The sequence below is a fragment of the Poecilia reticulata genome, linkage group LG3 (assembly GCF_000633615.1).
Source record: "Poecilia reticulata strain Guanapo linkage group LG3, Guppy_female_1.0+MT, whole genome shotgun sequence".
Taxonomy (NCBI): Eukaryota; Metazoa; Chordata; class Actinopteri; order Cyprinodontiformes; family Poeciliidae; genus Poecilia; species Poecilia reticulata.
Genome location: NC_024333.1, coordinates 10,769,010 through 10,784,582, shown reverse-complemented (window position 1 = coordinate 10,784,582; position 15,573 = coordinate 10,769,010). Strand labels below are relative to the sequence as shown.

Here is a 15,573-nt window from a genome sequence, read left to right as displayed (position 1 = left end):
CTTTAAAACTGAATGCGGGGGCGGGGGGAGAGAAACAAACTGTATGTATTTTCCCTAATCAATATATCTTGGGATTTGCTAAATAAGATGCAAGTAAAACTTACGTAAATCATAAAGAAAGAAAAAAATCCTAATCCTGGATTTACAGTGCTGATGCCTTTCAGAACAATTACACAAATCAATCTAATTAAACCTGTTGAAACTGGCTTTAATTGCCTCCCTGATTAAACAAACAGCAAGTTATAGAATGCAAATAACAATGCAGATCAAAAAGCTGCGCAGGCACGAAACCGTAAACTTCAGCGCCCCTTAGTGGTCATTAGCTTCCTGTGACTTGTCTAATGACGTCAGCCCTGGACAATACACTCACACTCGTGCTCACATTCCCACTGTGACTCTGTGTAAGTGGGTGTGTGTGTATGTGTGTGTGTGTGCTTCTATCACTCATGTTGTGGGGACATAAATCAGTTTCCAGAGTCAGACTGTGGGGGATAAGTAGTGTTTACAGAGTTAAGAAAGGTCTCAAAGATATATATGTTGGCTGATGTGGGCTCTTCTTGTGTGATGGAAACATGACTGCGCATAATGCATCTGGTAATTTTCATGCAAAGAGTGATTAACATGAACTACACCAATATATATACTGCAAAGACAAGATTGGTTATGGCTACATGTATAACAGCCTGTTTGCATATGAATCATCTGTTCAAAAATGTTCCTGGTATTTAAAAGAGATACGATCACTTTGTGTTTTTTGTTTGTTTTTTTTGTTTTTTTTTTGTATCTCTATGCTTAGTGGCTTCATGAATGTTGTCAAGGTTGCTCTGCAGTAATGTTTTGTAAATGGTTCAGGGTGCTTTGTTATGGAGAAAAAAAAAAACGTGGATTCAAGTCAGGCAACATAGCTGAGCATGCCATCATTTTCAAATTTTTCTTCCTTAATAAGTCTTGTGATTCTCCCACTGTGGATTTTGGATTGTTCCCATCATTCAATCTTCAGAGCTCCTCTGGTTGGTGTCTGTTAATAGTGTAATCAGGCTGTGGGTTAACATGATGTGAATGCATGAATGCCCACACCTTCACAACCATCAGCACCGTTTGCCACTTTCACGTTTCCACCACTATTCAATGTGCTGGATAGTTTTGTGGTTAACATGCTTGACTCCATTTAAACCAGTCCAATTTCATTTTTTCTACCTTGGCTGGATAGAAAAACATCAAGCTCTCTTTCACTGATACACCATCCATAACACTGATAACAAACTATATGTTTCAGCATGTTGATGGAGTTGTCAATTTTTTTTTTTTCTTGAAATATCTCGAGAAAACACATAAGGAAGTGATAGAGCTGTGATGTGACAAGTTGTACTGTGTTCCACTGATAAATAATTGGATCATTTGACTTGTTTTTGAATACCATTTTTATCTGTTTGAGTAAAAATGTCTGTTTTTTGTTGTTGTTGTACACACAGTGGATAAAAAGTGTCAGCATTTTCAGATAAGGGGTCAATCGGGTAATTTCAGAAGAATTACATTTTAAGAAAATGACAGCAGAGATGATTTACAGTATTGTTTTTAGTTAGTTTGAAAGAATACATCTTTTTTTATCATAAATACTACGTTTTTTTTATGTGTAGTATCACCATATTATTTAAGATAGCTGCTTCAAGCAAATGTTTTAATTGTTAATAAATAGATACATTTATAAAGTGTATAAATGTTAATCTGCTTTTGGTTCATTTTCCTTGGGATAAACTGTAGCTGAAACCTAAAGAGTAACCAGAGAAAAGCTTTAACCTAATTTGTACATGCAAACTTTAATATGCATTTTTCAAAGCCAACCTTTACGTACACTGAATAAATACCACACAACATTTACCCCCTCCGCTGTTGAATCAGGTCAAACGTCTCGTTTTAGGTCAGTTAGAATTAGTCAAATTGTTTCTATTTGCTAAATGCCACAAGAATGAAACACAATTTTAGGTTACCTTCTTTCCAATTATGTCTAATATCATCTTTAAAAAAAAACTGATGTCATTATTGACTCATTATATAGTTTTGCATGCAAAAGGGCATCACCCAGTTTAATTAATTCTGCTTACCTTTCTTATCTCAGATGCCAGAGAAACCTGTAATACCACCACCACTTAAAATTCAGCACTTATGTCTTTACGAAAAAAATAAATTCTAATGTGGTCAAATTCTGACAAATTTGTGTAATAAGGTATTTTAAATCCAGTATAATTTTTTCCCCACATAACACAACACAAATTTTTAAAAGTACCTTAAATTAGTAAAAAAAAAAGAAAAAAAAGAAAAGAAGTTCAACATGTTCATGGAAAACAACACGCAACTTTAAGAAACGCCATTTTGTGAAGATGTAGTTTTGCTCAGTGCCACTCAGTACCACACATCAGTGACAGTTATCAGGGACACCAGATTGGTTTCACATATCTCAGATGATTTATGCATTCATAGGTTATGCATTTGCATACAAAAAGATATGATTCCGAGTTTTATCTTTTCCTATTTACTATTTTATTATGTACAGATAAGTATGTAAATTGGATTATTTTACACATATTTCTGCTGTGCTGCTGTGTCTGTTAGTGTTATTGTATTTCAGCAGGACATCCATACACATGCATTCAATGTTATGTTTTGCTGTATTACTCATGGACTAAAAACTTGCAGCACTATTGATTAGTAATTTATGGCACATGTAGCCATTTCCAGAGAGAACAGATAAGCATTCACTATTGTTTTGATGCTGTTTATAGTTTTTTTTCCACTTGATTTATTCCACATATCTACCTCATTTACAGTCCCTAGGAAAAGTATTTCTACATTTTGTTATGTGTGAAACTGCAAACTTGTGGGTATTTCAGTGGGATTTAATGAAATAGAACAAAACAAAGAGCATATAGTTTTCAGGGGTTTTTTTTGTTTGTTTTTAACAAATTAATATCTAAAAACTGCTAATACATGGCTCTCTCAAACTGACAAGCCAGGGAAGGAGAGTATTAAACAGAGAAGCAGCCAAGAAGCTGATACTAACTCTGAAGGAGCTTCAGAGATACACAGCTCAGGTGGTAAAATCTACACTAGAAATGTTGATCTCCAAAATTCTGGCCTTTGTTGAAGTTTGGCCAGAAGAACGCCATAGTAAGTCCTATTAGCAGTTTAGTTATGATTGGCTGTTTCTGACTGAGCGGAGTAATTATGCAGTGCAGGGAGGAGGCAAAGGAGATCAATTTTTTTTTTTCAGAGATTATTTGTCTCATGTTAGGACAGCGAATGTTTTAATACGTATGTAAAATAAATTTTTACGTATGTTAGATGCTGCAGCTTTAAGCAGAGGTTCGGTGTGAGAGTCACTACCAGGTGGAGCAGAAGCGGCGCTCCTTCTGTGAAATATTACTACCTGTATCGCATAGCAGCGGTTCAACAGCGAGAGCAGAACCAGCGTCTTACATCGCAGCTCGAAGACTTATTTTGAGGGTTATTTGTTTAGCTTTCTGACCATCATGCTAATCCGGGTGAGTGTTTGTAGCTGTGCGCTGCTTTACCTGCTATCTGATCGTCTTTTTTACTGCAGTGAGTCTCGATGTAGCCAAACTCCGTCAAGTTTGCCATTGTTCTTATGCCATATTAGATTCGTCGTGTTGATGCATTTTGAAGTGCTTCACCACAGGTGCTTCAATTTTCCACTGCAACATGCAAACTTCCCCAGTCACTCCGTGCTATAGTTCCACATCGCTTAGGATTTGTTGCTGCGTGCTTGCGCAGTGTGAAGGAAAGAGGAGACCAGCTKCACAGGCAGGCTGTGAAATGAGAAGCAGGTGGTCGGTTTGTGTGATAGGCAACAAGAGATCATGATCAGCGATACACGTTTTCACGGAAATCGGCCGATTATGATCGGTGGCCGATCGATCGGCACACCTCTACTTTATAGATATATCTTCTCCACAGTAAAACATGGTGGTAGTGGTATTATTATGCTGTGGGGATGCTTTTCTTCACCATGTTCGGGGAAGCTACAAAACGTTGGATGGAACTTTTTGTAGTTCCATCCAACTACAAAAAGTTGTTGGCCTGTGAGGTGGCTGCGAAAGAATTGAGATTGAGAAGGAGGTTATGAAGATCAGGCTTTCCTTCAAATTCAAATGACTTTGTATTGATCTGTCATATAAAATAACAAGAAATTTGTGACTGACACATAAAATACCTCTGTAAGGCATCATGGTCTTTATTAATGGGTTTTATGTATTTCTTTTATAGGTATTGATATCATGTTTGTGTTTAATTTTGGAGCACAGGACTCTTAACGCTTTACTTTAATCCACTCCACTAAACAGCAAGACATTTTAGGTCTGACCTGAAAGGAGTTAGCCTTTTGTTCCTTAAGGAAAATAATTTCTATCCTAAATAAATACACATAGACGTAGAAATAGAAGAAAGACAGATAGCTTGTGTAGCAGAGGGACTGGAGGGAATCACAGGTTGAAATCTTCAGAGACTGCCCTGAATGCCCCGTGCTTGTGTTTGTAGCTTAGCAAAAGCTGATCACATCACATGTGTTGGTAGGTAATTCGGGTGAACCCTTTTTGGCAGGCAACACACAGACAAACTAACAGCTAACAGTTCAATATCCGAGGTGATGAGACGCTCATTCAGAGTAATATTTTTCAGGATTGCACCATCTGCTGCCTCTGCAATCCCTTCTGGTTTTCTCTTGTCACTGTGTCTGCAGTTTTTGTTTGCCTGCATTTGTCTGGCAGCTGTACAGAGAGGTCTTGGAGTCTGGATCATGTCCCTGCTGCCATCTCTGTAAAAGTGAAACAGCACAGTAGACATGTTTTGTGTCCTGGTCAGTTCTTAAAGCTTGCTTTGGTTTTGCATGCAATCTCATATTCTCTGCAAATACCTGGTGAAAAATATATTGAATGGTCTCCTCCTTGCTTCCTGTTTTCACCGACTTACTCCAGAGATTTCACTGCAGCTACTTGGAACATTTGTGCATCTGCCTCTTTAATATTCTGGCTCATTTTTAACAAGTGATCAAATCTACCACCAGATATAATTAAAAGGAATAAATCAAAGCTTATATCAAAACATAATGACAAGGCATCATCTGTGCACCATGCGCATTTTGTGAAGTACAAGATTTAAAAAAGATGTTTTTATTTGTCTGGACCAGTGGTGTCCAAATTCGGTCCTCGAGGGCCAGCATCCTGCATGTTTAAGTTCTCTCCCTAGTGGTAGTAACAACCTCCTCAGCAAGTCAATGTTCTCCTTAAACCTTCTAATGAGCCATCATTTGATGCAGGTATGTAAAACCAGGGAGAGAACTAAAACATGCAGGATGCCGGCCCTCGAGGACCGAGTTTGGACACCCCTGGGACTCACTATTTGAGTCAAACTATAAGCCAACATTCACAAAAATACATGTCTATGTATTTGTTATCCAAGCCGTAACAATGGAAACACATTATCAGGTTTGACTTGAACATATTTCATTACATAAAATTGTGCAAAGTAGAGTTCTTTATAAAATCACAAGAGACTGTTTTCAGTCTGATTCTTCTTCAGATCTGCTGCAGCCATCAGCATCTGCCACTCTTTGAAGAACCTTGAATAATATCAGTTGCAACAACACAAAATGTCCTTCTGTAATTAGGAAAGGATTGTTTGAGTTGATTTGTTTGATCCAGACGAATAATTTCTACAATATTTATAGCTGTGCAATAAAAAAGTAATTTTTTTGCTAATTCCATTTTTATAAAAACGGTATGAGTTAACCAACTGTCATTAAAAACATTTAGGAAATTTTAATGACGCTTCTCAGAACAAAGTTAAAGTTTTTAAAGTGTACAGTCTAAAAATATTAAATCAGTCAATTCCTGGTGAAATGTAAAATTTAGTATTTTTTAAATGAAAAATGTAGGTTTTGTTAATGGAACTGTCGGCGTTAGCTTTTAAAAAATGCCGTTTCTGATTAGTTTCAACAAGAGTTAAAAACCCAATGAGATAAAAAGCAGTAGCTCAACAGAGCCACACGGGGGCGTTGTTTTTCTCAGCTTAGAAGCCAAATGGTGAAGAAAAAATGAAGGGCCCCATAAAAAAAATGTCAATATCAATTGCATAAATGTGTGCAGATAATTTCGTTCGATATATCTCTTTGATGATTTGCACGAAGAAGCAACAGAAAACAAACTCGAGCTGAAGCCCCTCCCACCAGGTCAACGCATATATCTCCATCTGCGTCAGCTGCATAGGGACGGACGGACGCCATAGTTCCTGTTGTGCTAAAACAAGGAAGAGCTTAAAGCCTAGGTGAGGACATACGGTAATAACATCCGGTTTTCTTTTATATTTTCCTACTTTTGCATGTGCTGAAAATAATATAGACAAATAAAGCTCGGAGTTGAAGTTAACGTTGAACATTAGCTCGAGAATGCCAGGAGTGTAACAGTGGAGGGAAACAAACCTAGCTGTGGCCGTTACCCAGACTGATATTTCGACAGTAAATCAACTGATGGAAGCAATGATGTATCTTATTTCTGACGGGAACATCCACAAAGTCACGTCTTCTTTACTGTACATTTCTGCTGGTGAAGCTAACAGCTGTCACCGTTTAATGTGTTCGGTGTCATGGAATTTAATTTGTTTGAAAACTGCTAATTAACAAGAGCAACCAGAATCGGGAAGCGTTGTCAGGAAATCATTTTATCAAAGCTTAAATGCATGAAGAGGCAGTCTGTAGAGCATGAACTGGAAGGTTTCCAGTGTTGGTTAGGTTTTTAATCCAACAAACCCATAGATAATGAAGTATAACGCCATAAACAGGCAAGGGAAACAAAGGGCGTTACCGAGTTCAGGCTAAAACAGTCTCTTCTCGTAAAACCATCTAGTCAAATAACTTCTAAATGCAAAGTCCTGAGCTGCGTTACTGCTGCACAGGCTGTATGTTGGTGTTTTATCTTATTAAATGTACCTGAAAAACCACAACTGTGTAAGGCGTTGTGGGATATAGATTTCTAAGCATCATAGAGAAGTAACAGAATGAGATGGTGAAGGAAGTAAGCATTGGGCAATACTGACATTGATCAAATACATTTTTCATGTTAGCCTTTGCAACTTCCAGAATTATGATGGGTTTATGTATTTTAACTAAACATAGTTGCTGATTGTACTATATTAAAAAAAATAGTTATTTAATTATGTGCATGTGGGTTTCGAACATTGTTTGCTCACATTAAACTGATACCCACACTAAAAAATATCTAATAAAATAAAAAGTTAATATTGGCCTTATTTATCGCTGGTCAAAATATTTGACTTGCTCTACTCGCTGCTCATCATTTGAGTGTCCCAATCTGCAGCCCAGCTGAGTTATATTTACCACAGCTGGTCGAATGAACATCCATGTATCTATATCACTGCTGGGGAGCAACTCGAATTGTCTCCTTATGCGAGAAGCTTTCAAATTTGAATATTTGACTGATACTACATTGATATTATTCCTGAGTTCACTTGTAAGAGTTTTTTTGAGACAAAAATATTAATGTGTTATTGTTGATGGAGTATCTTGCTTGCGTAGTCATATCTAACTGTGCCATGTTGGTGTCAGGTTCCTGTGACAGAGTTCGTAGTCCTAAAGATAGGCACAGTAACTTTGATATGAAGTCTAGGAAGCAGCATGGTGGCTGGTTTAATGTTTACTGACACACCATCACATAATCAGTCAGCTAATCAGACGTGCTAGCACACCGCCTCGACAAGGCTCGGCCTGAAACGCAGTGAAATAACACGAGTCTGTCTGTCTGAAATGTAGGCTTAATCTGCTGATGTATTTAGAAAATGGTCATCCATTTAAACTTTTAGCCATATAACTTGTCTGTTAGATCATTTTATCTTTCAGTAATGTGCTTTGGCATCTCGTCTTGACTTTTCAAGGTGCAAAGCAATCCGTGATGGACTCCAGGTCTCGGAGACTTCCGTTTTGTCTATCCAGCTCCAGATCGTCCTACACCTTCACTCCGACTGTCTCCTCGTCACTGGGATCCAGTAGGCGGTACAGCAGGGAGCCAGTGCTGAACAATGACCGCTTCCAGAGCGCATCATCTCCCTACAAAGCAGACACAGATAAACAGGTAGAATGATTGTGAAACACTCTGGCTTATTGCACGTCGGTTTTATAGATTAAGATTCCACATACCCTCACTTAATTCATGAGAACTTTCCGTAAGAAGTGAAAGGTATGTTTCCTTAAGGTATTTTTTCCCCATGCATGTCCACAGTGCACCCTCTTTTAAGACGTGAGAACCAACTGCAGCACCTTTTAGTGTTCCTCTGCCTCTGAAAATGACTTTGATGTCCTTTCCTGTCGCCAAAGAGCGATCATTTAAAGGAGCTCTTTCCTTACAGGTTGCCTTTGCTGCATGATACAGTAGCTGACTGCGTATATCAGTGGTGCATCAGCCGACACTCCAGGGGTCTTTTTTTAGGACAGCCTAGATTCCTTGTGTGTATTTCAGTCCTGCTGCTCATCGAGGTCTGTTTCACAGGATAGTGTTTCTTTTTGCCAGGGCCTTGAGTTGTTCCTGTTCTTCCTAGAACAGTAAAGGTATGGGGTGTGGATGTAGCAAATCACATTTTAAGCAGTTTAAGGATTATATCAGGTTCTGATTATTGCTGATGTTTTTTTGCATAATTTTTTTTGCATACATAAAGGACATACAATCAGTCTTGCAACATTGCTCATGCAAAATTCTCATGCTTTTTCTTTTTTTCTTTTGTGAGTCTAGAGATTTGATCTTCATAGAAGCATTGCTCATATATGAGCTCTGGCTAATGCTTTGTGTTCTTTCACTTTCTTCTGAAGAGTTCTCGCCTCCTGAGCTCGTCAAGAGATTACAGCAGTTCTGACACTCGCTCCCCCAGCTGGAAGCTGCCTTCTTTGACGCCCTCCGGCAGATCTTACGACCGCCCCTGGGTTGAATCAGCTCTCAGCAGTAGGAGCAAAGCGGTACTGAAGCTTGCCTTTCATATGGGGTCACACAGCTGAGATCTACTAAAAGATCTCAGGTTAGAGGGAGAATCTTTAAAGGGAAATCATTCAAACTCCTTTTTTTTTTTTTTTTTTTTTCTTCCTCAGAGTGATGCTGAAGGGAGGTCAGGGATTTGCTCGGGTGTTCTGTCTGCCAGTGACGATGCAGAGTCGAAAAGGGCCAAACTTTCATACAGCAATCGCCTGTACTCCAGAACGGCCAACACTTCGCTCACAGGTTCTGGCTACTCTAGTAACGTGCTCAGCAGCAGCAGAGGTTTGTCATGGCTCAAACTATGGATCCAAAGCAATTATTTGAGATTTATTCCCAGATTAGATTCAGTTCTACACATGGGAAGAACATGAGGAGTGCTAATGCATTCCATGATAATCCCAGGCAGCTCTTAATTTACTTAGAGGGAAAATATCTCAGTTTTATCTATAATTGGATAAAAGTTTAATGTAGAGCAAATGAACTTGTGTCACATCAACATTTAGCTGATTTTTTTTGGGGGGGGGTAATTTAGTAAAATATTTTCTGTTTCCAACAGGCACAAATGACTCTCTTGATTCATCCTGGGGTTCATATCGTTTACTCTCAAGACCGACCCCTTCCTCCACGAAGCCCCTGCTGTCCTCCAGAGAGCAGGAGACGAAGATTGAGCCCGGCCTCTCGAGTCTGGGAGAGAGAAGAGCCAGGAATCCTGGACTGGTTTCCTCACTGTGTACGCACGGTTTATCAGGTGGTGCGGTCCTTTTAGACTTGTTGAACTTATGTGGTTCATGCTCTTTTTGCCTTTCAGATCAAACTGACAGGGTGACGTCCACATATGCACAAGGAGCTCGGCCAAAAGAAACTACCTACTCTCCCTCTTCCTCATCTTCCGCTGTGCGGGAGAGCTCTCTGAGTCGCCACGCCTCATCCTTCTCCTCGCAGCAGCCGACGTCATCGCGGCTGCATGACTTGAGCAGCAGAAGCGCGGCTCGTTTTGCAAACGCTCCACCTTCTCTCCGCTCAACTCAGGAACAAGCACGAAGCGCAGTATCCTCTGGCGTATTCGCCTCCCACTCCTCATCCTCTTCCTCTTCCTCCCACACCCCCTGGCAGTCCACTGCCCTGAGCAGACCAGAGCCCGCCCTCCCACGGCCGTCCGCCGAGGACGGAGAGCCGGAAGGCCGGAGCTCCACACGCCGCTTGTTGTCTCGTCTGTTTTCGCGGCGTTCTAGCCAGGACTCTTCCAGCTGCTCATCCAGCGTTCGCTCGCTCGATGACGACAGCCCGTCTACCAGTGGGGAGTCGGTGGACAGCGACGAGGGAGCCGGGCCGTCCAGCGCAGACCCAGACGTTGGCAGTGCGGCGACGGCCTTGGATAGCCTCAGGAGTCATAGAACGGACCTTTCTACTATCCAAGAAAGCAACCCGGGTCACGGTGGTCTGGGCCGGTCCGGAACGGCTTCATGGAGAGAACCTTCTGTAAGCAGCGGAGGAGGAGGGAGGGGCTCATCTTGGCTCTCTGCCCCCTTCCGAGCCCGCTGCCCCCCCCTCCTGTCCCGCCTCCGAAGGTATGCAAGAGAAGACTCCCCTTCAGGCTCAGAGCAGGACTACAGCAGTCCGCAGCATTTACTGAGAAGGTGGGATGACCTGGAGCATAAAGCATCGCATGATGATGATGAGGAAGAAGAGGAGGAGGAGGAGGAAGAAGAAGAAGATGATGATGAAGACGACGAGGAGGAGGAGGAAGGAGCGTTTGCTTTGGATTCTTTCGCTGAGTCTTATGCTGATGGAATAGAGGATGAAGCGTTGCCTGACCTGGAAGTTGTGTTTTCACCTCGCCGGCGGCTGGGAGTTCTGGAAAACCTTTCAGCCGCTGTGGGACGCGGCGAGAGGCAGCTGGAGCCGGACCAGAAGGAGAAGACGCTCTCCAGCAAGGATCAGGAGAAGCTGCGCGAGATCAAAGAGAAGTAATTCAGATATTTATTTTTTAGAAATGTGTGTCGTGTTAATGCTGTCAGTTTATTAATTTTTGTAAATTTATCCTTTAGCAAATCAGTCGTTGTTCTTGAAAGTATAATGAAGGCTGTGGAAAAGAATCATTACTTGTCTTTGCCGCCACAGACTATTAATGGAGGATTCCGACGAGGAGGAAGGAGACCTGTGCCGAATCTGCCAGATGCGAGAGGAATCTTCCTCCAACCCCCTGATCCAGCCTTGCCACTGCACCGGCAGTCTGCAGTTCGTCCACCAGGAATGCATTAAGAGGTGGCTCCGCTCCAAAATCAGCTCAGGTAACCTCTAGATACAAGAACTGTTTAGGGAACTACAGCAAGGCGTAATCGATTACATGTTAATGTTGTATTTAGGAAATTACATCATGGATTCCGCAGGATCCGAAAAAGCCATCTTGAATTTTAATAATATTGCACCAAAAAGTCTTAAACACCCAGATTTTAAAAACTAGATTTAAAATCACTTTCTATTGAATGTGGTTCTTTGCTGTGGTAATAGGGTTTCTTGTTGCATCATCCAGCACTAGCTCATAGACGATGTTTGTTTTTACCTGGTTTAAAATTTCAATGGTCTGCTTGACTTGTAGCATTGTTGCTGGATAACCTACACTTGACGTTTCAGCCAGTCATAAAACATCAACTGAAGTTGACAGTTATATTTCATAAGTTATTATGCAAGCTAAATGTGATTTAGGAACCTAAGAAGTTTATTCTCATTAACCTTAAATTTAAATAGTTTTAAGACGGTTATTAGTCCTGTTTTAAACTTGGGAAAACTTCCAAACGATGGCAAAATCTCTTCCTCTCCTTTTCATTCCCAGGAACAAACCTTGAAGCAGTCACAACATGTGAGCTCTGTAAGGAGAAGCTGCGCTTGAATATTGATAACTTTGACATCCAAGAGTTGTACAGAACTCACGTCCAGGTGAGTCATTCCAGCCCGTTTAAGAAAACTACTACTGCGCCATCCGACGCCTTATTTAAAAGCCAAACACGGAGAGACTCACTTTTGTTGATGCTGAATTTATTTGATGATTTTATTTAAAGAAACAAAATGAGTTGTATGTTCTGTTTCCATTTGCAGCCTATTGTGTGATTGTTGCATTTTGTTTCCCTGCATGGTGGTGTGGGAACCAGACAGAATGAATTCATTTTAAGATTCTTGCAGATAAATCAGTTAAACCAGTGGCCAAGATTGTACATGGCTTTAATTAACAGTATAAAGTGTGCTGAGGTTGCAAATGAAAGGATGCAAACAAAAGCATTTGCTGTTTCTATAACGATAAATGCAAAAAGTCTTTGGGGCCATGTTTGATTGAATACCTGCTCATATATATATTTAATATAATTAACTGAACTAACAGTTCAGTACTAGTTCAGGCAGTTTTACTTGCTTACATTTTTATTCTATCAGTTTCCTGTGTTCTGTAAAATATATATATATTTTTCCTTTCCTCCAGTCGGAATATGATGAATTCATCAGCAGCGGCCTCTACCTGGTGGTCCTGCTCCACTTCTGCGAGCAGCGGTTCTCCGATGTGCTCGGAGCTGTCGACGCAGCCGGGGTGAGAAAACACACACTGATCCCCACTCCCCACGTTCACCAGTCGTCTTAAATTCATTAGTTTCTCTCAATTCTGGCTTTTTTAAAAAAAAAAAGCCACTTTTATTGTTTTTCAATCAAATTAGTCTGCACTCTGTCTCTTACCAGATAGATGCACGCGTTTAAATTTGTGTCAGACTTTAAACGTTGTAAAATCAGACAAATCTTTGCTTTCTCATCAGTTATTCAACCTGGTGAGAATTCTACATGAACACATGGACAGTCTTGAAAGTATGTTACCCACTCCTTGTCTCCTGGCTCTTGTTGAAAATCCTGTTGCTTGAGAGGAAAATTGTTTCTTGTGCATTATATTTGGGGGGGAAAAAGACCCCAAACAAAACTCAGATTTTACTTGTAGAATTAAATAGTGGCGACAGAGTTTAACTTGATGATTCTGGATTTCAGCTCCCAATGGAGAAAGCGACGAGGAAGACCAGGACAGCCGGCCGTCTATTGACTTCTCCGACCTGGACTATGACGAAGAGTACTGATCATCTTACCATGACGTAGTTGTTATAGCTCACTCGGTTTTTCGCCCTTCGCTATGATGTCATGTTCAAGTGCATCTGCAGCAAGATACCATGTGCACAGAACATGTTTTACCATTGTCGCCGGTGGCTTTCGCACATATGCAAACTTGGGATGAATTAATGCATAATATTTTAAGTAAGACCACTCTGTCTGTCTGTCTGTTTTTTTTTTTTTTTTTTGGTTGTGCATTTTAATTTAACTTTAAATAAATCTTTTTAACGGTCATACCACAAGTGCTTTAATGGTTAAATGAGGACAAGAACTTTTTACTCCGATTAAAAATACTTCAAGTCAGAATATATAAAATGTGGTTATTTCTTTTGCTTTCCTTTCTAATGAAAATAAAAAAAAATACAAAATCACGTTTACCCCATCAACTTTTATTTCTTGTAAATGGTCTATGTATTAAAATAGTTTTCAGCTTTCAGTTTGGGAATAAAGATTGCAAATACTCCTTTAAGGCTCCTTTGACTCTATTGGGTTAGAAATGTCTTGCGATTCTTTAGAAATTGGGCGGGTATCCTGGAGCAACATCCAATCAGGATGAAGAATTACTGATTTGGGCTTTTTGAGCTTTTAAAATAACACTTAAAGTGATCATGTAAGCATTTTCTGAACATTTTTTTTTTTAAAAACATTGAGTAGTTTGGTTTTATTTAGAAACCCTCCCGACCCCACTAAGGGACAAGGGTGTAAGAAAATCGATGGTTTTATTTAGACTGGTCTATTTCACACAGTTAAAATTTTAAAAATTGACCTCATGTGGATCAGACAAAATTAAAAAAAATTTTTTAATTGAAATGTCACGAATCGCCCTAAGATGGAATAGTTTGAATATGTAAATTTCTTACCAGAACAGAACTTTCAGATTTCAATGTTCATAAAACATTGACTAAACTCAAAAAAGACTGTATAGTCACTCACGCAACAGAGGGTTAATCGCATATTGGCAAATAAAAAGCTCACAAATGAAAACAAAGCAATTACACAAGAACAGTACAAATTCAAAGAAAATGTTTATTGAAAGCTCACTGCACCCGATTCAAGTTGATCGGCTTTTGTAAAACTGAACTTAATCAACAGTTTGCATTTTGATATTAACAGGCCACACTGAGGCAGCTACTCAGTGAAAGCTTTTAACATTCACATGCCATCTTTGGTTTAATTAAAAATAATAAAGGATATTTACAAAGCATTTATAGCAAACAGTGCAATTTGAGTGTCGATCACCTCCACACCATCGTGCTTTAGCATACAGCAGAAATCGTTATCTCTTGTATTAAAGTGCGATCTTGATCAGTAGTTGTGTGCATAGATAAGACGCAGACGTTACACTGATGGGTGTTGATTCATTTTAGACTAAGGCAGTGCTCTTCTCCTTTACAGTTAGTCAGCAGAACAATACATCTTCTGTATGCATTAGTAGTACAATGTGTAAATTCATATCTAGCCACTGATGATGGTAGAAGGCAGATTTTTTTTTTTGTCAGATTTTTGCCTATTAGATAATAGTTGAGCTGAAAATATAAACATGAACAAAGAATGTCATCTAGTCAGATCACTTAAACCTATGATCATTTCTTTTGTATTTATATATAAACACATTTTTAAATAAAAGCTTTTAGCTGTATTAGAGGTGAAACTCCTCGTCTATAAAACACTTGGGCTCAAAGCAAATAGGTGTAGTTTACGCCATTAGATTAGTTTAGAAACAGAAATAACAGCAAGTTTGGTTTCTCATAGTTTGAACTCTTTCAGTGTGTATTAGCTCGTTATATGACTGAATGGGAAGTTGCATATTGCAAAGGGAGAACAAAATTTTTTTTTTTAGCAAAGTTGACTGACTTTGCTAAAAGAATTTGACTTTCATCAAAGTCTAAAAAACTCCACAGTTAATATTAAAATGGTGGGAATGATCTTGGCTTGTTTTTCCTGCATAGGATCTGTGTTTGTGTATTTACACCTTCTTCAATAGGACAATTGGTCACTGAGTGAAGGTTGCACTAATGTAAAGTATAAATATCACCATTGTAAGACAACAGAGGAAATGTCTGCTGTCATTGTAAACTCAAGACGTTAATAATTTCACTTCACTCCATTGCTGGCAAATCACTTCAATGACCAAATTAAAAGTATAGTTTTTAATAAATATTCTCCAACATTAGCAGCTGAGTGAAGTTTGCAGCTTCTTGGTGGAACTTGAAGACCCATAAAAACATTAAAAAATAACAACATTCATCTCTTAGAAAATTTTGAATAAAACTCCAAGCTCCAACCTGGTGCTGAAAAGAGAATCAACTAGAATCTTTTTTTCGTCTTTTTTCTTTGGTTTTTGGCCTCACACAGCTGGATTCAGCGTCCTAGACAAAATTTACAGATC

The 15,573-nt window shown here is 39.4% G+C and overlaps 1 protein-coding gene across 3 annotated transcripts; it reads left to right on the top strand.

Moving 5' to 3' along the window:
• Window positions 1-6,087: 6,087 nt before the first annotated feature.
• On the top strand, window positions 6,088-13,490 carry marchf7 (membrane-associated ring finger (C3HC4) 7). Of its 3 annotated transcripts, none has more exons than XM_008404451.2 (11): window positions 6,090-6,336; window positions 7,960-8,156; window positions 8,888-9,031; window positions 9,161-9,329; window positions 9,604-9,777; window positions 9,856-11,014; window positions 11,169-11,338; window positions 11,881-11,984; window positions 12,520-12,624; window positions 12,845-12,893; window positions 13,068-13,490. In XM_008404451.2, exons 2-11 carry the CDS (start codon window positions 7,977-7,979, stop codon window positions 13,151-13,153), a joined length of 2,340 nt encoding a protein of 779 aa, XP_008402673.1. In that variant the 5' UTR covers window positions 6,090-6,336; window positions 7,960-7,976; the 3' UTR covers window positions 13,154-13,490. The 3 variants fall into 3 exon arrangements, with proteins under 3 accessions (XP_017159673.1, XP_008402673.1, XP_008402674.1); XM_008404452.2 differs by having other exon boundaries at window positions 6,090-6,349; XM_017304184.1 differs by lacking the exon at window positions 12,845-12,893 and having other exon boundaries at window positions 6,088-6,336.
• The last annotated feature ends 2,083 nt before the right edge of the window (window positions 13,491-15,573 follow it).

What these genes read in the sequence shown, in the direction of transcription:
- marchf7 (XM_008404451.2), top strand. Translation starts at nt 7,977, where the DNA reads ATGGACTCCAGGTCTCGGAGACTTCCGTTTTGTCTATCCAGCTCCAGA. An exon ending in CGTGCTCAGCAGCAGCAGAG is followed by an intron (nt 9,330 to 9,603) that starts GTTTGTCATGGC and finishes TGTTTCCAACAG; the next exon opens with GCACAAATGACTCTCTTGAT. An exon ending in GAGCTGTCGACGCAGCCGGG is followed by an intron (nt 12,625 to 12,844) that starts GTGAGAAAACAC and finishes CTTTCTCATCAG; the next exon opens with TTATTCAACCTGGTGAGAAT.